This window comes from Jatropha curcas, chromosome 8, assembly GCF_041381405.1.
Source record: "Jatropha curcas cultivar XTBG-Jc1 chromosome 8, XTBG_Jcur_1.0, whole genome shotgun sequence".
Classification (NCBI taxonomy): Eukaryota; Viridiplantae; Streptophyta; class Magnoliopsida; order Malpighiales; family Euphorbiaceae; genus Jatropha; species Jatropha curcas.
Window position 1 is genome coordinate 9,217,615 of NC_143158.1, and position 20,929 is coordinate 9,238,543.

The 20,929-nt window shown below is 29.9% G+C and overlaps 2 protein-coding genes and 1 long non-coding RNA gene across 4 annotated transcripts; 1 reads left to right on the plus strand and 2 right to left on the minus strand.

Moving 5' to 3' along the window:
• Nucleotides 1-262: 262 nt before the first annotated feature.
• LOC119370143 (uncharacterized) lies at nucleotides 263-3,046 on the plus strand. The gene is made up of 2 exons (XR_005177716.2): nucleotides 263-591; nucleotides 2,525-3,046. It is a non-coding gene; the product is annotated as an uncharacterized LOC119370143 (long non-coding RNA).
• A 147-nt stretch (nucleotides 3,047-3,193) lies between these two features.
• On the minus strand, nucleotides 3,194-4,932 carry LOC105645346 (hypothetical protein). The gene is made up of 7 exons (XM_089724979.1): nucleotides 4,780-4,932; nucleotides 4,613-4,705; nucleotides 4,309-4,524; nucleotides 4,071-4,223; nucleotides 3,907-3,960; nucleotides 3,671-3,808; nucleotides 3,194-3,586 (listed from the first exon to the last, which is right to left on the minus strand). The coding sequence occupies exons 1-7, from the start codon at nucleotides 4,930-4,932 to the stop codon at nucleotides 3,194-3,196; spliced, it is 1,200 nt and encodes a 399-aa protein (XP_089581105.1).
• Nucleotides 4,933-10,893: 5,961 nt separating this feature from the next.
• On the minus strand, nucleotides 10,894-16,647 carry LOC119370167 (uncharacterized). 2 transcript variants are annotated; one of them, XM_089724607.1, is made up of 4 exons: nucleotides 15,841-16,647; nucleotides 14,987-15,071; nucleotides 11,223-11,517; nucleotides 10,894-11,133 (listed from the first exon to the last, which is right to left on the minus strand). In XM_089724607.1, exons 1-3 carry the CDS (start codon nucleotides 15,981-15,983, stop codon nucleotides 11,431-11,433), a joined length of 315 nt encoding a protein of 104 aa, XP_089580733.1. In that variant the 5' UTR covers nucleotides 15,984-16,647; the 3' UTR covers nucleotides 10,894-11,133; nucleotides 11,223-11,430. The 2 variants fall into 2 exon arrangements, 1 of the variants encoding a protein (XP_089580733.1); XR_005177743.2 differs by lacking the exon at nucleotides 14,987-15,071 and having other exon boundaries at nucleotides 10,920-11,133; nucleotides 15,841-16,643.
• Nucleotides 16,648-20,929: the final 4,282 nt, after the last annotated feature.

The window sequence follows — 20,929 nt, forward strand, 5'->3', positions numbered from 1 at the left end:
TAAGCAAATGGTTTCTATTATATTAAACATAGAACTTCCTTGAATGAACTGATTTTTTGTTCTGAAATATGTTTAAGTGGAATCAGTTTATTAATTTCTGTAGTTCTGCAAGCAAAAGCATGACACAGTCAAAGGAAACCAAGTAATTACTACTTTAAATGAAGACATGCAATAAAAGAAATCCTATAAAAAGAAAAATTTGATAACAGTGACTGATAACTTGGGATACTCCACGCCTGTAACTTCAAAGGCATATCGATATCCCAGAATGTTATTTGCAAGGGAAGCCACAGTTTGAGAGTGCCAGAAAAAAAATACCTTATTTCTGTACTCCCACAAAAAAAATCATCTTGATCCCAGAAACTAGCCTTGCTTCTATTTTCTGTTTAGTTTTAGCTGTTTGCTATTAAAATCTTTACTCTTATAATATCAACTTTACTCCTAGTTTTAGCTGTTTAGTTTTACTCTTATAACGTTGTCCTTAAACTCCCCATTACAGCTTCCTTTTAAATCTTCTCAGAAATCTCAGAAACCTCAGATCTCTCTCATTCATCTGAAGCAAAACCCAGACAGCAACAGCCTCAACTCAAGGTACAAACTCTTTTCATTTTTTGTTTATTTGTTTGGATCAAATAAACATTATTTCTGCAAATTTTTGGGTGGTTTTGTTTTGTTTGATGGGTTTTCATTTTTTGTTTCTTTGTTTGGATCAAAGTTATAATGGAATGGTTAAATTTAGATACATCGCTTGTCATCTGTTATATATATACACTGAGCTATAGCCCTTGTGTCTGTATATATATTTTATCATGTCATATTTCTTGTCAAGATGAATAGATTTTACAGCTAGAGGAATACAGCTTTTAGCTGAAGAGGCTTTTAGCTGAATGGTAGTCTGCAGTTTTGCTTAGTCAAGCAAGAGAGAGATCTGATGATAATTCCTGACAAAAAATGCTAAATAAATCAAGTTTACAGTCTGAATTGGAAGTGATAAAAGAAAATCAACTCATAAAATTTGATGAACTCGTTGAAGTTTCAAAAGTAAATATTATTAACAGAATTGCCAAGAAATAGGCACGCATTAATGCAGCCACCAACCACGAGTGTATTTACTGTCAGAATGTGTTATATAGTTAGTTTTTATGTTTAATATTTGGATTAGTGCTTAAAACTATTTTCAACCCGGAAACTTCATTATTTCGAGAAACTAGAGTTTTGAATCTTTTTCATGTAGATAAAGAAGGAGACAAACTATAATTTATATTTACTCTTTTTATTTTTTATGTGGGTTTCTGAAATTTGATTTACACACATATATAAGGTGTAATTTTATTGGGTAATTCAAATTGTTGTAGTTTGATGTGAGTTATGGAATTATTATATAAAATCATAGTATTTTGTTTAAAACCTAAAACCCAAACCCAAATCTAACCTGATCATTTATCATTTCAATTTTTTTAACAGCCTTCCTTTCTTTTTAAAAAATAAAAATAACCTTCTTAAAACTTTCCCTTTCTAAATAGTTGTAAACTTGATTTTTTTTTTTTCCTTCCAATTGACTTAGTTGAAAAGAGCATGAACTCCAACCACAGGATTGCCCCAAATCTCAGTTGCTAAAATCCTTGAAGAGCTAGAGCATGCACATAGGAACTCTATATGCACAAGATTATTTCTAAAATTTAAGGTTACAAATTTGCTATCATATTTCACATTTAAATATATGAACCAAAGCTAGAAATAGTTACTCAATACTTCATAGGATGCACAAGTATAGAAATCTGTAAAATGAGTATTTGCTCAATAGGATTTCTATTATAGCTTTGAAAGACTTTATTACACTTGAAATGGAAAGGAAAAAAAAAAAAAGAAAAAGAAAAAAGAAGCCCATTTTAGGCGGGCTATGATAGGTATAATAATTATTTATTACTATGGACCAACTACTGTTTTTAATAAAGCTTGTCTAAAATGAGCTTTTTTTTTTTAATTTTTTTTTTAAAAAAATAAGCCCATTTCACAGTAGAGTGAGATAATTTTTTGTGAGGCGACATTTCTCCGTGAGATATGAAGATTCATATTCACATTTTCATAGTAGTGTGAGATAATGTTTCTTAATTATTATTTATAGTCCAAGTTATAAATTAAGCTCTTAGCTATTAAAAATATAACTTAATACATCAATGTAAAAGTTAAAGATTATTACTAAATTATTTATAAAATTTAGGTGTCTCTTTATGCATTTGGCCTTATAGTAATAGTTTATGGCTGTTTATTTTATCTTAAAAAAGAATAATTGGAAGGTAGAATATTGCTAATATTAAAAATTCAAATAAATATTTTATTAGAAGCTGATTGTCTTGTCATAATCTAGCTAGGTGTAATCTTGCTTAACACCCTCATTCATCTAGTTTTTGTTCCAAATGTATTCTTATATAAAATTTTTCCTCGCATAACATAAAATAAGCTGCAATTTATATAGTTTGTGATTTTTATTTAAGCTAATTTTTATGTGATTTCTTTCAAACAGTATGAAACTGAAATATTTGGTGCTCGCATGGAGTTTATTAGTTATAATTACAGCACGAGCTAAAGACTTTAACGCACTAGAATCAAAACAACGGGGGAATCCAATTATTTGGATTGGCATTACCGTAGGTCTTTTTATAGGGTTATCTTTAGTTATATCATATTTTTTGATTAGGCATTGTTTCACTAACCATGGTAACAACCCCATTATCCAACCTAACATAGAACTTGTGCAAGTAAATGTATTTGAAAGATATCCTACTCATCCCTTTCACGAAGAAGGAGACCAAATAGATTGTTCAATTTGCCTGTACCCATTAGAGGAAGGGCAAGATGTAGAAACACTTCCAGTGTGTCAGCATGTGTACCATTCACACTGTATAAGAGATCACGGAAGAAGGGGTGTGGCAGCTACTAGATGTCCAGAGTGTCGTGAAGACTATACAAATGTTATGAATTAGCTAACTAAATTCAATGTATAATACTCTTAAATATTTTTAATTATAAGGTCATCTATTTTTAATTCTCCAATGTTTTTTAATGCCAACAATGGCTATTGAAATATGTGAAATTAACATGGCAAGCAATTTCCATTACAATTTTTAAGTAAGACTTCATTAAATTTAATATTTATTTATTTATTTAATAATACTACAATTATTATTGGAGATCAATTTCCCTTATAACCTCCTGGACCACCAAACCACATTACATGTTTGAAATCCGATCTAGCGTATCCCGAGTCATAAGCTCGATAATATATAATCGGAGTATCTGTATATGTCTCAACTTTTGGAGCGTTGACAGTTTGATGATGTTCATCAACAATTACCATTTCTGCACAAAATGAATTATATAGTGAGTTCATATGCTCACCTGGAATATTACCAGAGCCCATTTGAGGACTCGGAATATTTGGAGGACTATATACTTCTCCACCCCATTCTATGTATGTAGCTGAATTTGCCAATCCTGTGAAAATTTTTTGCGGCCACCATCCAACTTGGGTACTGAACTCTGATCCGAATTCAATTTGAAAAATCCAATCTCCATTAGCTGCATCCTATACATAATAGAAAAAAAATTGTGTAATGTTAGGCTAAAATACTTTGAAAATGTAAGATTGAAGTTCAAGACAATAGCTTACTTTGTAAACAAAGAAGTGTTCGCCAACTGTTGGTCCACCTATTGCAGATAGTCTAGGGAAAGCAAAATCAAGAGGTATGTCTGGTCTATTAAGTATAAATCCACTGCAAAAAGTATTGAAGCAGTGACTGTTTCCAGCCTATTATGAGACAAAATAATACAAAAATAGTTGTTAATACGGAATAATTAGAATTAAGATAATTTAAAGTTATAAGACATAAAACACATAAGGCTTACATTTGTGTATAAAAATAGGCGAGTACGAGTATCTCTATACACTATAGGATTGACCTGAAATTAATATAATATTATAATAAATTGATGGTGATAGTTTAAAACTAGTTGAACAAGATAAAATGAAATTTATATTTAGAAAAAGAAATGGAATCTGGTTAACTTACGGTCCACCCAAATATAAGACTATCAGGACCATTTTGGATTTTAATTTGACTTGAACTGTACTGGGATTTAATATCAACCAATTTCGGATTATACAAGCTACTACTCATTCCAGCTCCATAGTACTTCCCATTTGACAAACGACCACCTGCAAACTGTTTGATGGATTAATTACTAGACTAATCAGATTTCAGCAAATTCTGATTTGGTAACAATGCAAATATGTGTACGTAACCTTACATGAACACCAGGTTTATCAGCATTTTGAGGATTCAAATTGGAAGCATATAGTTCTGCAGCTAATTTGGCTCTGATGAGATCGTCTTTAGTAACTCTCTTGATTGGAACTGTACCAGTTGGACAACCTTTACCGTTTTGCCATATGTCTAATTTAGGTTTCAAGACTGACGAAGAATTGCTTTGCCTCCTTCTTGTTGGATAGGAAGTAGGTTTCATCTGCAATGTTTCAATCCTAAAATGTTACTGAATATTTAATTTAAATTAAAGAATGAAGAAGATTTAAAAGGAAAAAAAAAAAAAAAACCTGAAAATGATAGGAGTGATTCTTGAGTAAAGGATGATCAAAAGCAGGTTGTTTGTAGAAATCCACACAATCATATGTATCTCCATATGTTGTCTGCATGTATGAAAATATCAATAAGACAGAACATTATGAGATAAATCAATTATAAAAAAGGGTTAATTTCTGACGAGAATGGTTTCCACTGCTGGCTTAGTAAGATGTTTAAGCTGCTCCTCCAATTCTAAATCCTCTTCTGCTGATAGTCTTCTGGCTATGACTGCGTTCCATTTTTGTGATAGACACCACAAAAACAAAATTATTAGAGCAACCTTCAGAGCCATAATTATAAGAAACTAGATGGTTTATGTTATTTGCTGATGAAGATGAATGATAATGATTTATATATATATAGATGTAGAATAGGTTCATTTTTGGTAGGAAAAAAAGAAGATCCGAACATAATATTTGCTAAAGCTAAAGCAATAGAATTGAATAAATGCAAATAAGTGATAATGCCAACTATTGTTATAAAGTTTAATTTTGCATCAATGGAATTTGGATTTTGTCATATAATGACAAGATTCAATTCCTTTTTCAGTTGTGCATAAAAGGAATGAGAATCATATGAGTAATAGTATGAGATAATTACTCCATCCGTTCCAAAATTACTTGTGGCATTTCAAGATACAAGCTAGCATGTAGAAAGTTTCTTAGTTTTTTGACGTTTAGGTAATCTGATCAAGATATATGCATAATCAAAGTAGATTTGATCTCGTTAATTATGCCTAGAAAGGAAAACTGGGAAATTGTTTAAATCTACAAAGGATTTCTTACTCAATCCATGAAGCATCCTTTGTCTCCCGCTGATCATTTCCTTATCCTATATTTTGTCGTGACTAACATTGGCAAATATTTTGATTACAATTAGAGTGAGACGCTCTTTTTATCACCTTAATTTAGGTTGCATGGCTGTGTTTTGCATCACAGAATCAATGAAAATTCTCATATAACGATAAACTTTTTATTCACTTTGTCATATTGATTTCAGTTTCATGTTTTAAAATTGTGAATTTGTGAACCTTTGCGAAATTTCCCATCTTTTATTTCTCATTCTCTCTTTCTTCTTTTCCATGAAAAAGATTCAAAACTCTAGTTTCTTGAAATAATGAAAATAGTTTTAAGCACTAATCCAAATATTAAACAAAAAAACTAATTATAGAACACATGTTGGTGATGAGTACCATGATGAATACCATAAAAAACAAAATTACTAGTGCAACCTTTAAAGCCATGAATTCTAAGGAACTAGATGCTGTGTTTATGTGTTGACAGACATAAAAGGTAATGATTTTATATGAATGTAGAATAGATAATTTTTGGCAGGGAGACACGTTTTGTTAGCTATTTCTTAATTTGCTAATTAATAATAATGTTCAATTTTTCTAAAAGGGTCATAATATTTAATAAATGGAAACGAGAATGGTAATCATTGTGGATAAATTTGATTTTTGCATTAATGTAATTTGGATAAGCTTTTTTTTAGGGGAAATTTGGATAAGTTTTTGCCGATTAATAAATTGCAACTTAGGGTGTAAAGGCTTGAAGAAATTGAAACATTGTAATTTTTAATAATTAAGAAAATTGATACACTCGCGTTTGGTGGCTGGATTAATGCTGTTAATAATACTTGGCAATTCTGTTAATAATATTTACTTTTGAAACTTCAACTAGTTCATCAAATTTTATGAGTCGATTTTTTTTTTTTTTTTATCACTTACAATTCAGGCAGTAAACTTGGTTTATTTTGCAGTTTTTGTCAGGAATTATCATCAGATCTCTCTCTTGCTTGACTAAGCAAAACTGCAGACTACCCTGTGCTCAAAATTAAAAGCCTCTTCAGCTAAAAGCTGTAGTCCTCTAGCTGTAAAATCTTGTAGATTAATTTAATTTATACTTGCTATTCATCTTGACAAGAAATTATTGACATGATAAAATATATATAAAGACACGAGGGCTATAGCTCAGTGTATATATATAACATGATGACAAGTGATGTATCTAAATTTAACCATTCCATTATAACTTTGAAGGAAGATGATTAAATTTACGCTTTTATTTATTTGATAATGCTACAATAATTATTGGAGATTAATTTTAAGTTGTAGCCGTAGAAAGTTGCAATTAATATAAAAATTATTTCTAAGCTTAATAATGATATTGTCTATGTCATTTTCCTTTATAGGTCCCTCGACCACCAAACCACATCACATGTTTGTAATCCTTTCTAAGACATCCGGAGTCATAAGCATCATAATATGTACCTGGGATATCTCTATATATCCCTACTCTTGGAGCGGTCACGGTTTGATGACGTTCATTAACAATTGGTATTTCTGAAGACCGTAGCCTTACGATCCTATAGGAAGAGAGCAGTGTCTCCCATCAATGCTCTGGAGTTGGTGCGCCCTATGGGGTGTCTTAAATCTGGACTAGTCCCTTTTTTTTGTTCAAAAAAATATTAGAATTAAGATAATTTAAAGTTATAAGACATGAAAAACATGACCCTTATATTTGTGTATATAAAAAGGTGAGTACCAGTATCTCGATACACTGCACGATTGGCCTAACAATAACATAACATCACAATAAGTTGTTGATGATTGTTTAAATGCAACTGCATAAGAGAAAATGAAGAATAGAATATAGTTAACTTACATCCACCCAAACATAAGACCCTCAGGGCCATTTTGGAATTTAATTTTTGAACTGTACTGAGTTTTATTATCGAACAATTTTGGATTGTACAAGCTAGTAAACATTCCAGCTTCATAGTACTTTCCATTTGACAAACGACCTGTTTTATGTATTAATTACTAGATTAGTCAGATTTCTGCAAATTCTTATTGAGTTTATGCAATGTTAAGAGGGTAATAATGCAAATATGTGGACATTGATAAACTTACATGAAGCATATATTTCTGCAGCTAATTTTGCTTTAATGAGATCATCTTTAGTAACTCTCTTGATTGGAACCGTACCAGTTGGACAACTTTTGCCATTTAGCCGTATGTTTTTAGGTCTTAAAGCTGATGTAAGTTAGATTAAAGAAATCCTAAAATATTACTATATATATAATTTAGATTAAAGAAAAGAAACTGATTCAAAAGAAAGGGAAAGAGAAAAAAAAACTGAAAATGATAAGAGTGATTCTTGAGTAAAGGATGATCAAAAGTAGGTTGTTTATAAAAGTCCACACAATCATATGTTGTCTGCATGTATCAAAATATATTAATAAGACCAAATATTAAGAAATAAATTGATTACAAAAAAAAAAAAAAAAAAAATTCTGATGAGAATGGGTTCCACTCCTAGCTTAGTAAGACGTTTAAGCTCCTTCTCTAATTTTAAGTCCTCTTCTGTCGATAACGTTCTTCCTATACACGTTGGTGATGAATACCATAAAAACAAAATTACTAGTGCAACCTTTAAAGCCATGAATTCTAAGGAACTAGATGCTATGTTTATGTGTTGACGGACATAAAAGGTAATGATTTTATATGAATGTAGAATAGATAATTTGGCAGGGAGACACGTTTTGCTAGCTATTTCTTAATTTGCTAATTAATAATAATGTTCAATTCTTCTAAAAGGGTAATAATATTTAATAAATGGAAACTAGAATGAGACGAGCTCCAACCTATCAGGCTCGAAGAAATTGAAACATTATAACTTTTAATAATTAAGGAAATTGATGATATCATTAATATTTTCAAAAAAATAGGTAATTCATTAATATTTTTAAATTTTATTTTCCAGTTTTAAAAATTTCCTTTTCATCTATATCTATATAAATTTTTATATCCATATGTATATTTAACATTATATCTATAAATTTAAAGGCAATATCATTAATTTAAAACTAATACAAGCATTAATATCTCTAGTGATATTTTGCTTTTATATCTTTAATGAATGAAATAATACATATATTTTCCGTCATTTTGATACATTTTGACGTTTTTCTTTTTGTTACGACACTTTTAGAAAATTAAAATACTATTAAGTATTTTATTTCAACTTTACTCTGGTCCATATATCTCCACTACACTTTATCAATTTTAATTACAAAGAATCTAAGTAAAAAGTAATTTGGTTAAGGGTAATTTATTATTTAGTCCCTCAGGTTTTACAAAATTAACCAACTAATCTAAGATTTTGCCAAAATATCTAGCTAGTCCCTCAGGTTTAACTTCGTCTAACTAAAAGGTCCTTCCGACCGAAAAGTTGGTTTTTTTCCGTTAATTATAGACTAAAAGACTAAAACATCCCTCCCTAGCTGACGTTGACCATAAGGAAAAATTATTATCTAGTCCCTCAAGTTTTACATAATTATCTAACTAATCCCAAGTTTTGCGCAAATATCTAACTAGTCCCTCAGGTTTAACTTCGTCTAATTGAAAGGTCCTTCCGTCCTAAAAGTTAGTTTTTTTCCGTTAATTGAAGACTAAAAGACTAAAACACCCCTCCCTAGCTGACGTGGACCAGTATGAAGCGATAATGATATACCTAGTTTGTTTCCCTTTTGTTCTTTTCATGCCATAATGATATACCTAGTTTATCTTTTGCACAGATAACCTTGCATTAAATATTAATATTCATATTCAAAGTTATGAAATTATAATAATATAGGTGGCAATAATAATTACTTTTTTTTATCTATAAATAACTATTATTTTAGAGCCGGTGTTTTCTTTCTCAAATATCTTTTTTTTTTAGAATATTAATGAGTAATTTTTTTTTTCAATTTTATCCTTATTTATATTAAATTTAATAATTATTTTTATAATTTTCCAAAATCATATAACATCTCCTCTCTTACTTAAGATTACGTAATAAAATTAATTAATATTTTGTTATAATTTATAAGAATAAATTTACTTACTTAATTACCATAAAAACTTTAAAAGTATTTATGAATAGATGGAATACTTTGTTTTTTTTTTTTTAGATTTTATCAATGATAATAGTAATGTTTCTTGATAAAATTTGCATATTAAATATGAATAAAATAGAAAATTATGTTTATTACTTTTTTTCTAAAAAAGAAACTATGATGATAATTTGGGGTAAAAAGAAAAATGAAGTATTTACTTTTTTGAAGAGGTATTTACTTTTCGGAAACTTAAGTAATTAAAAGGTCGCTTCATACTGGTCCACGTCAGCTAGGGAGAGGTGTTTTAGTCTTTTAGTCTTCAATTGACGGAAAAAAACTAACTTTTCGGACGGAAGGGCCTTTCAATTAGACAGAGTTAAACCTGAGGGACTAGTTAGATATTTGCGCAAAACTTAAGATTAGTTAGATAATTATGTAAAACCTGAGGGATTAGATAATAATTTTCCCTTATGGTCCACGTCAGCTAGGGAGGGGTGTTTTAGTCTTTTAGTATATAATTAACGGAAAAAAACCAACTTTTCGGACGGAAAGACCTTTTAATTAGACGGAGTTAAATCTGAAGGACTAGCTAGATATTTTGACAAAACCTTGGATTAGTTGATTAATTTTGTAAAACCCGAGTGACTAAATAATAAATTTCCCTTTGGTTAATTGTCTTTATTTTTTCTAGAATTGAGATAGTTCAATCATTTTTTTAATTCGTCAGGTAGAAAGTAATAAAATTAAGAGAACAAAGACAATAATATTGAATAAATAGATAACGGTAGAGTTTGCAAATTTAAATTTATGATAAAATGAAAAACAAAAACATTCTTTTGCTAATTGTGCATAAAAGCAAGGAGAATCAAATTGATAGTATAATTTACTTAATTATCTAACATAGTCTGATTTTGAAAACTAAGTCTACATAATAACATGATAATATAATTTAATTAAAAAAGCCAAATATTTACAACTAATATTGCGCTGCGATGATTTTGCTCATAACCACCTACTCTAATTAATAGGCTAAGCTTAATTTAGCTATGGAAATTCTCATGCTATTTCACATTTATAAAATGGACTATATCCTATATTAGTCGCGAATCTGCGCTTCGCATGCAGTATTTATATGTTGTTACTTAAATATCTGAAACCTACAATTTGAATTAGTATGAAGGAGATCAAAAAAATACCTTTAGTGGAAGAGTTACTTAAATAACTCATACCGTGTTTTGGATAGATAAATATATACAACACGGTATAGTTATTGACCTTCTGGATATTCCTTTCTAAATAATTGGCTTCTAAGTTCTGGATATTGCTCCTGAGAAGCATTATGTAAAAAACAAAAATTGCATGTAGGCAGTTTTCATCCACATTACAAAAGGCAAATTGTACTATTAAAACAGATAAATTATAAGACTTAAGGCAAATTGTACAATGTTCAATTGAACATGACATGGAAGGAGGAACAAACAGAAAAGGAGATGAAAAAGAAGATATATCACAAATTTGACAATTATACCTCTAATGGAAAAACATAAATTACCGGGTATGGGTATGATGGATCTTGCACCGCCATTGTGACATTAGATCCAAAAAGAATCTGTCATAAAATTAATCAAGAAAGTTAACCAAATCAAACAAAATATGAAACCAAACAAAGCAAAAACTTCCAAAACAAAAAAAACGAACCTGCAGGCAGGATATGTCACATTTTGCACCATCAAAGACAAATATATCATCTTCCTGAATGCCAAGGTCTCCATAAAATGTTGAAGCAATTGCAGCATGTGCTATGTTGTTTTTTCTGCCTCTATAAGAATGCTTGGTTGTAGTTGGACTTCCAATCTAGAAATTATCAAACACCTGAAGGTTTATAAAGCAGCTAGTTCTCAAGATTTCAACGTACTTTTTCACCTTGTTCAGCTCCATAACCACTGTAATCCTCAAGAGCGTAACCCTCGAGAGTGGACAATGATTCTGATCTCTGTAGAAAGGGAAATCAATTTATTAGTGAAAAAAAATGCAGGAGAACAAAATTTTTAGTTATAAGCTGCAACTATAGATGAAAAAAAGAAACGTATAGATATATAGAGAGACAGAGGCAAATATATTTATATTTATATAAATATAGATAACAAAGCTACGCTTTAGACCTTCTCTTTGTTTCAGCTATATATATATATATATATATATATATATATATAGCCGCAACTTGATAATCTGTAAATTTAATAATTTTTTCACTAGTAAAATTTTGGATTTATAATAAATGACAACATAACATTCTATGTGAGGTGTACATAAAAGGAATATATATCATTGATGAATTTGGCATTTCGTCAAATATTCATCTTGATTTTTTTCCAAATTCATTCATGCATAAAACTTTTCCTCGTGAAACAGTTGGACCAAAGAATTTTAATGGAAAAAATGCAAATTTTTAGACAGAATTTTAGCCATTCATGCTACTTATTCATTCATGCATAAAACATTGCATAAAAGAATTTTAGTCTTTTTATGTAAAATTAACGGAAAGAATCCAACTTTTTAGACGAAATGACTATATAGTCAGATAGAACCATACCTCAAGGACATCATAATAATTTTACCAAAATACATAAACGAAATCATTAATTTGGTCAAATATTAGAGATTAAATAGTAATTTTCCCTTTATCTTATGCATTATTTAGTACAATTATTTTACTTTAAAATGGTTCCATAATGTTTTATAAAAACTAGTATGTCAATTAGAAAATTTATACAACAATTATATTGTCTATAATTACATGGGAGTCACACTTAGTTCCAATAATAAATTTTTTTTTTTCTTCAAAAAAAATTACATATTTTCAATTTAGCTTAGAACTAAATTTTTATTCTTTTTCACAACTAAACACAATCTTTTTATAACTATGTATTATTTTAATATATATCAAAAAAAACAACTATAATATTTTATTTATTAAATTAGAATTCAATTATTATACCATTGCAATAATTAACCACTATAATTTATTATCATAATTCTATTGAACCTTTATATTTTTGTATCCATATATATATATTGTTGCATAGAAAAGTTGATATTAATCTAATTTATTTAGTTTGTATTTAAGCTGCTATTCATTTGATTTTTTTCCCCACAGTATGGGTTGCATACGCATAGTGATCATATGGAGTTTATTACTAGTGATAGGAGTACAAAAAGAACAACTTCTATAAGTATCTTCACCAAAACTATTGCTAGTATCTATGTAGTGTTTATCTCAGTAATATTGTATATTTTTATCAGAAATTATTTAATTAACAATTTTTTACGCAACAAAATGATATTGAGCTTGTACACTTAGTATCCGTTTTTGAATAATTTTCCATTCATCCCTTTCACAACGAGAAAAACTATACAAATTGATCCATCAACTTAGAAGATTACACAGAAGGGGAAGATGTAAAAACTCTTCCCACACATATATATTATTGATGAATTTGACATTACACAAAATATTCATCTTGTTTTTTTTTTTTTTTTTCCAAATTCATTCATACGTAAAACTTTTCCTTGCATAACATAGAATAAGCTGAAATTCATATAGTTCATTTGGTTTTCGTTTAAACTGTTTTTCATATGATTTTTTTTCCAAACAGTATGAAGTTAAAACATTGATGATCGCATGAAGTTCATTAGTCATAGTTGGTGCACAAACTCAGGAATTTCTTACTGCAACAAAATCAGAAGGTTCGGTGAATCCAACTACTGTAGAATTTTTAATAGCGAAAGATTTATTTGTGTTATGTTTTTTGATTAGGCATTATTTAACTATAAAAGGTAACAACCCTCCTATCCAACCAAATGGCAACTCACCTATCCAACCTGATCTAGAGTTTGTACCCATATAAGTTCTTGAAAGATATCCTATTCATCCCTCACAGAGAGGGAAATCAAGTAGATTTGTTATATTTGCCTGGACCCATCAAAGGAAGAGCAAGATGTAGAAACTCTTCCTAAATGTGAGCATATGTACCATTATATATGTATACCTATGTGTGTGTGTGTGTGTGTGTGTGTGTGTGTGTGTATATATATTGAAATGAATTTCTTTTAATGGAGAAATTTTTATTGTGCTAATTATTTATTTACTCATTTATTTAGTCAAATGATTATTATTTCTTATATGATTGATTATTATGTCTTGTATTATATTTCGAATCCTTGAAATCCTGCAAGGAACTACGAAATTTTAGCAATCCACCTGACACTCTCTAGGAAAAAAATGTTTACTCTATATATATATATATATATATATATATATATATATATTCAAAAATCACTAAATTTGATTTATTTTGGAATTAATTATCTTTATTATCATTATTATCCATTAAAAATACCGAAAAAATAAAAATGCACTCAAAAATTTTATGTATCTAAATTGTTGCTGTTTTTTATGATCAGTATTATTATGTAATTAAGAAAGTTTTGTTGCTATTAATTTTATTATTATTGTTCCTATTAATTTTAGGAAAAAGGTTCAAGTTGCACCCTGGACTTTTTGCAAATATATAAAAAACTCACAAATGAACTTTTGAATCAAAAAACTCATGAACTTAGTATTTTATTATCACTTACCCAATTCTTCACTAGGTCAACGCACATGGAAAGCAAACCAAAATTAAAGCAATTGAAAGCTAATTTTATGACTTGAAAGAAAGTGGCTATGGCTTTGAGAAATACAACATCTCTTTGCTAGATTTTGAGAGAGAAAATATGATAAACTTTCCAACTACAACTCTAGGTTAACCGACTTTAACCAGCGGCTAATTGCAAGTTTATACGAAATTAAATTGAGGAAAAATTTAAAGATTGGTTCAATGCATTTAGGGGATTGCAGCAATCAAGGTAAGCCATTAGATTTTTTTTTTTTTAAAATTTTAAATAATGTATAATCACCAATGTTGCATTGATTCGTCCACTAAAATTAGATTTTTTATTTTAAAGATTAATAGATGATTTTAATGTATTAATTGAAGAAAGTGTTTTTAAGTTGTTGTACTGTTGAATATAAGTGGTTCAACGTATTTCATTTTTTGTCAAGGCATATCATTGCAGTAGATGGCTTTCATCTTAAATGTGTTATTTGTATAAGATATAGTAACATTTAACTTTTTTAGTATAAAACAATTAAATATAGTATATGGGTTTGATAATAGTATTTTTATTTGGATAATTCAATGGTGAACCACTTCATTCCAATTCTACACAATCAAGGCACACGTATTTAGCAAGCCACAACAAATTAATCAGAGTATATTAACAACAAGTAACGTAACACAAATATCAGTTTCATAACTAATGCATTTATACCTAGATGGCATTTATCTATCATGTGCAAATGCATAAAATTTATCCATGTATGCATATGCAATGGCAGTAAGGTATCCAACACTACTCACAGCTTTATAGCTTATCAAGAGGTTATATTCTTTTTTCCGGCATTCTGCCATCTGACACTTGGTTCTTTGTGACCCGCAATCATATCTAAAGAAAGAATTACAATAAACTTTATCATTAATAAAGTCCAACTATTATCTTTAGAATTTTAAATTTTTTTTTTTTTAGTATTGTACCTATCTCTTCCTAATTGTTTAACATGTATATTCAAGATTATCATGTCCCTTATTTTGACTTTCCTAATCCTAAATCACTTATCCTAATATCATATGTGTTACATATGTTAATTTAAGTTCATTACAAGTCTTTTGCTAAGCAATTCCCATAAATTCTAGTCACCGAAAATAAGGCTAGTTAATCTCATCATTTAGGTTTGTAATACCGAAAATCTGGCAACATATCCCCTAAAAATAGAGTTATCTATATGCTTAAATAATAGCAACATTCAATATTATCTAATCAATTTACACAACCCATTCGTCGGGCGAAATAACTCAATAAGCCCATCCTCTATCGTTTCAACATCAAACAATCTCACCTTTGTCATTTGTTAATTGCAGTTACATCAAAATTATGCACATAAAATTATATATATGTATATTTGTATATTTACACTTACACTTATACATATATGTACATATATATATTACTTATCGATCATACCCATAGTCTGTAATCATAATATTCACTTACACATTAGTAAAATGTATTCATTAAAGTTCAACTAATTAATATGGCAGTCTGTATCATTTAATTTGGCTAGATTAAACTACACTACTTATAGTTTAGTTAATTTAACTGGATAAATCCATTTGAACATAATAGTAAAAATGCAAGATCGAAGCCCAGGACTCACCGATAAAAATTGGATTGCAGGATCGCGATCGTCACAAGAAGGAAGAAATCCTGCCTCTCAAGGCCTCGCCGGAGTCTCACCGGCCGGTCACTGAACCTCCGCCGCCGTCCGCCGTGCGCGGTGACCGGGTAGTCATGCCTCATTGAAACTGAGCGATTTTTACATCCCAGCCTCGGAATTCCATGAATAGCGCAAATCCAGTGTCGATTTATGGAGGCACTGGATCAGTTTTCCGGAAATAGCTCCGATGTTCAAAAATCCGTTACTGTAGGCGGTAACTCGGCCGAAACTGATGAGGATGGTGGCCGGTGAAGCTACTAGGGACGATGGAAGGGTGTAACCGGCCGGCCTTTAGCTGGCCTCCTCGAAGAATGAAACGGAAACGGATAGCGGGACTGTCCCAATCGTGAGCCATAATCGCAGCTCACCATTGCTGCGCTAGCCGAAACAGAAGGGGGGACAGAGAGAGAGAGAGAGACTGAGCGCCGGTGCCATGAGAACAGAGTTGGGGACGACCAGTTGAGCAGGAGTGGCCGAAAAAACGAAAAAAGAAAATCGAAGGTGACTGTCCGATCGGAAAAAGCTTTTCCCTTGCTGCCACGCTATAAACCGACCAGAACTGAAGAAGGAGGGTGACAGAAGGAACGACAGCGATGAGAAGGAGCTTTTGTCGGCGAAGCTTGAGCTCCGGTGGCCGGGAAATGAAAGAGGATAAGTGAGGGGGCTGAGGTCGGCACTAGCAGGCAGGGGAGAATTTGGGTTAGGAGAAAATGGGTAATCCCATGTTCTAGGGCTTTCTAATTGGTTAATTGTCGGTTTGGGTTCAAATCTGGTATGGTTTCATCCGATTCCTGAGGTTTACTTGGTTTCCTTAATTGATTTATTGATTTCCAATTGGTTTATGGATTTTTCAACGGGTTTAATTTTAATTTAAGGGTTTGGTTTAAAAAATATAAATATATTTACCTAAAATTTGATTCGATTTAACTAGTTTGAACACTAGTTTTTCAATGATTTAAACGGTTTAAATCATGGTTAAGTTCTAGATCATTCTACAGTGTACTTAATAATAATAATATTGTTGTGTTTAATAATTGTAATAATAATATAACAATATAGTATGATAGTGATAATTGAGTTTAGGATAATTAATCTAAATAATAGTCATATATATATTTTAATAATTAGTTTAATAATTCTAATTCTTGAAAAATTTAGAAGATTCTCGACTAGATAGTTTGATTACACGTTTTTGGGTTGAGTCCAATCTGCGAATTTGGATTTAGATTAAAATTGTTTGGTATTTGATGCTCATACAATCGAAAATTTAGATTTTTGATTTAATTGAAATTCGAAAGTTTTGAAAATAAAATTGTGAGTTATTTCAGTCTCCCCCTCTTAAAATAATTCATCCTCGAATTAAAATTTAGTAAGGAAGAGTAGGAATGGACACATAGGTGATTTCAAGATCATAAGAGATACTTCAAATACAAAAAAGATAGCTTAAGAGCGAATAATATAGACTGAGCAAAGGAAGGAGGTGAGGTATTCTGAGTTTACTTCTATCACAAACTATCGTGTTTCTTTTCTACCAAAGATTCCTCTAATGAGCTCGAGAGGACAATCAAGATTTCTAATGTTATGTTATACATATAAGATCAATTTATAGTGCCACTCAATTTAATATTACATAGATTGAGGAGGCAATATTTGTGCAAACTCCTCATTATATTACTTAAGTTCTCTATATCTTGCCATACCCATACACTATTTGCTTACTTCCTAATCACGTTTCATCAACATCTATATTAGACTCTACGTTAGACGTCTAGATACTATTTAGCTATTACTAACATTAAGTGATTTCAAAGTTCTTGAGACAGTGTTGGGGTCATTGCACTGGCCTAGCTTGACAATGAAGGTTTTAAAGATGGGTTAACTGCTCCTTTGCCTCTAGATGGAATAAGAAAAACTGGAGATCTTGATGACACAATCAAGGTGCTTGGGGCCATAAATACTATGTTATCAAACCCAGTAAGTCTGCAAAATTCATCTCGAAGGAACAATCTCATCAAGTCTGTAGACAAAATCCTTAGCTTACTATTCATTCAATTACCTCAACCTTATTGCGTAGACCATGGCTACGGTCTATGAAAAATGAATATTAAGATAATAGCTTAAGCGCGTTCAGGATCTATTCACAACTTCTCCCTTTCAATGATCTCATGTTGTTTAATCCTCCACTAATGAGTGGTCGAAACTATTCTAAAAAAGTCCAAAGGAAGAAGTCATGATTGTTTGGTTCATTTAGAAAATTGAACAATTCTAGAGTGGAAATTTCAAGAGAAATAGAGGAGATAGTGATGGTGCTCCAAAGGAACTGGAGTTTTAGCTTCATCAAACTATTTGGAGGTTTTAAGTAGTAGTTGAACATGGGGGTTTGACTCCTAAATAAGACAATTTTCCCTGCTATTTCTCTTAGATACAAGATTTCATAGAAACCAAAGTTCTTCTTTTCTTAAACCCTTGGAAGGCTTTAGAGTAAATGTGACCATAAAAGGATATTCCTTAAAAAAAGAAAGCAGGTCCTTCCACTACTCCTCTGAGTTATAAATCCTAAACAAGGTAAAATGTGACATGATCTGTTGCATACTCCTAAATCTGTCAAACATTCAAATTTACTGGAGGACACATCTTTCTTTAAAAAGCTCTAGAAATAGGAGGGGAAGATGAACTGGCATGATCATTGAGAGAGCAACAAAAGCAATTTGATAGTAAAGAAATTATATACAAAATCCCGCTAAGATAGTGGTCAATTTACAGGTGGAGCTATGCTAAGAATTGTAAAGATTTGCATCCTCCCACTTTGGTGTTTGTGCTACCTTACTGATTAAGTATCATATTTTATGTTTGCTTGCCTTCGAGATGTGATGACAATTATCACATCCGCTAAAGCAACGTAATATTTGCTAAAGCAATAAAATTGAATAAAATGCAAATAAGTGATAATGGCAACTATTGTTATAAAGTTTAGTTTTGCATCAATGAAATTTGGATTTGTCATATAATGACAAGATACAATTCCTAATGAAGTGACCAATACCATAGAAACAAAGTAAGTATACTGTAAAACTCAATGCTCCATAAATGGAAATTTTATATTTCACAAAATCATCCCAAAATAAGTTGCAATTTTAAATTATAATTTCTCATGTAATTCTAAATTATAATATTATCCAAACATCACTTTATAATTTCAACTCCAATATTCTGTTATCTAAATTTAATTTAGTAGAAAATTTACATTCGAAATGAATTAAAAACTTGAATTTAAATTTTATTATATACATAAAATTAAAAATATAAGAAAATACTAATATAAATGTGAAAAATTATTCTGTTTAATTATTTTTATTCTTTCATCTAAATAATACAAAAGTAAGAATAGTACAAAAGTAAATTCTTAAATAAGTATGTTAACCACAAAATTAGCAAGAATATATACACTAATAGTAAGTGTATACACTAATAGTAAGTGTATACACTAATAGTAAGTTCTTCTTAAATAAGTATGATTCTCCAAGTATATACACTAATAGTAAGTTCTTCTTTATCCAACATAAATGTTTTATGCTTATTTTAGATATTAAAAAGAGTTGACTTTGTGATTATTGGTTAAGGTTAATAATTGTCAATTTTAATTTTTGTCATCATCTATCTATTTAATTACAATACTGAATTACTGACGTTCAAATCAAATCTTATCTTTTTTATTTTATTTTCTATCCAACCAAATCACCATCTGATTGCCACTACCATTTCAATTTTTTAATAGTTTCTTTCCTTTTGAGAAAATAAAAATAACCTTCTTAAACCTTTGCCTTTTTATTAATTTAATTTTTATCCAATTTTTAGGAGATATAAAAACTAATATTCTAATTCAAAATACAAAACTACATATTAAAAACTATTAATATTTTAAAATCATGGTTTAAAAAGAAAATTTTCAGCACATTGAATTATTAGTTAAACTCATTTGAATCTGAACAACATAAAATCCACAATATGATGTTCTCTCTATTTCTCTATACCTATGCTTAGCTCTTAGGGTTTTGATAACTATTGCATTAACTGTGTTTCTAATTTTGTTTTCCCCAAGTTTGAAAACAGTTTTAGCAAAAAAACTTATATTAACTATAGGTTTTCCTCAGGGATCATTTTAGGAGTTTAGAGTTGTATTGTAGCTATATATAGTTTTTTAAGTAAATGATTTGTATTATATTAAACATAGAATTTCCTTGAATGAACTGATATTTTGTTCTAAAATATGTTTAAGTGGAATCAGTTTATTAATTTCTGTAGTTCTGCGAGCAAAAGCATGACACAGTCAAAAGAAACCAAGTAATTACTACTTTAAATAAACATTTACTCTTATAATATCTTTACTCTTATAATATCAACTTTTCAGCTTTTGGATCTTTGCTACCGAAGGAATAAGTTGTCCTTAAACTCTCCATTACAGCCTTTCTTTCAAATCTTCTCCCAAATCTCATGCAACAGAAACCTCAGATCTCTCTCATCTGAAGTAAAACTCAGACTGTTATAACCAGCAACAGCCTCAACTCGTTTTTCTTCCTCCTCAAGGTACAAACTCTTTTCATTTTTTGTTTCTTTGTTTGGATCAAATAAACATTATTTCTGCAAATTTTTGGGTTTGGTTTTGTTTTGATTGATGGGATCAACTTAATTAGATATGGTGTTTTCATTTTTTGTTCTTTGTTTGGATCAAATAAACATTAATTTTGCAAATTTTTGGGTTTGGTTTCGTTTTGTTTCATGGGATCAACTTAGTTAGATATAGTGGTATTGATAAGGTTTTGTGTTTAGAATTTTATTAAATGAAGAGTTTAACAAGCTCGTTGAATTTTGCATATGTAGATAAAGAAGGAGACAAACAAGTTCATTATCCGTTTTCAGGTTCTTCTTGCAATCACTATTTCATTTTTAATTGTTTGACATGCATACGGTTGATATGTATTATTTATATTTACTCTTTATTTTTCATGTGGGTTTCTGAAATTTGATTTAC

What these genes read in the sequence shown, in the direction of transcription:
- LOC105645346 (XM_089724979.1), bottom strand. Translation starts at nt 4,932, where the DNA reads ATGGCTCTGAAGGTTGCTCTAATAATTTTGTTTTTGTGGTGTCTATCA. An exon ending in ATCACTCCTATCATTTTCAG is followed by an intron (nt 4,525 to 4,612) that starts GTTTTTTTTTTT and finishes GAAACATTGCAG; the next exon opens with ATGAAACCTACTTCCTATCC. An exon ending in GCCTATTTTTATACACAAAT is followed by an intron (nt 3,809 to 3,906) that starts GTAAGCCTTATG and finishes GTCTCATAATAG; the next exon opens with GCTGGAAACAGTCACTGCTT.
- LOC119370167 (XM_089724607.1), bottom strand. Translation starts at nt 15,983, where the DNA reads ATGAGGCATGACTACCCGGTCACCGCGCACGGCGGACGGCGGCGGAGG. An exon ending in CTGCAATCCAATTTTTATCG is followed by an intron (nt 15,072 to 15,840) that starts GTGAGTCCTGGG and finishes TTCTTTCTTTAG; the next exon opens with ATATGATTGCGGGTCACAAA. An exon ending in TCTTGATAAGCTATAAAGCT is followed by an intron (nt 11,518 to 14,986) that starts GTGAGTAGTGTT and finishes CCCTTTCTACAG; the next exon opens with AGATCAGAATCATTGTCCAC.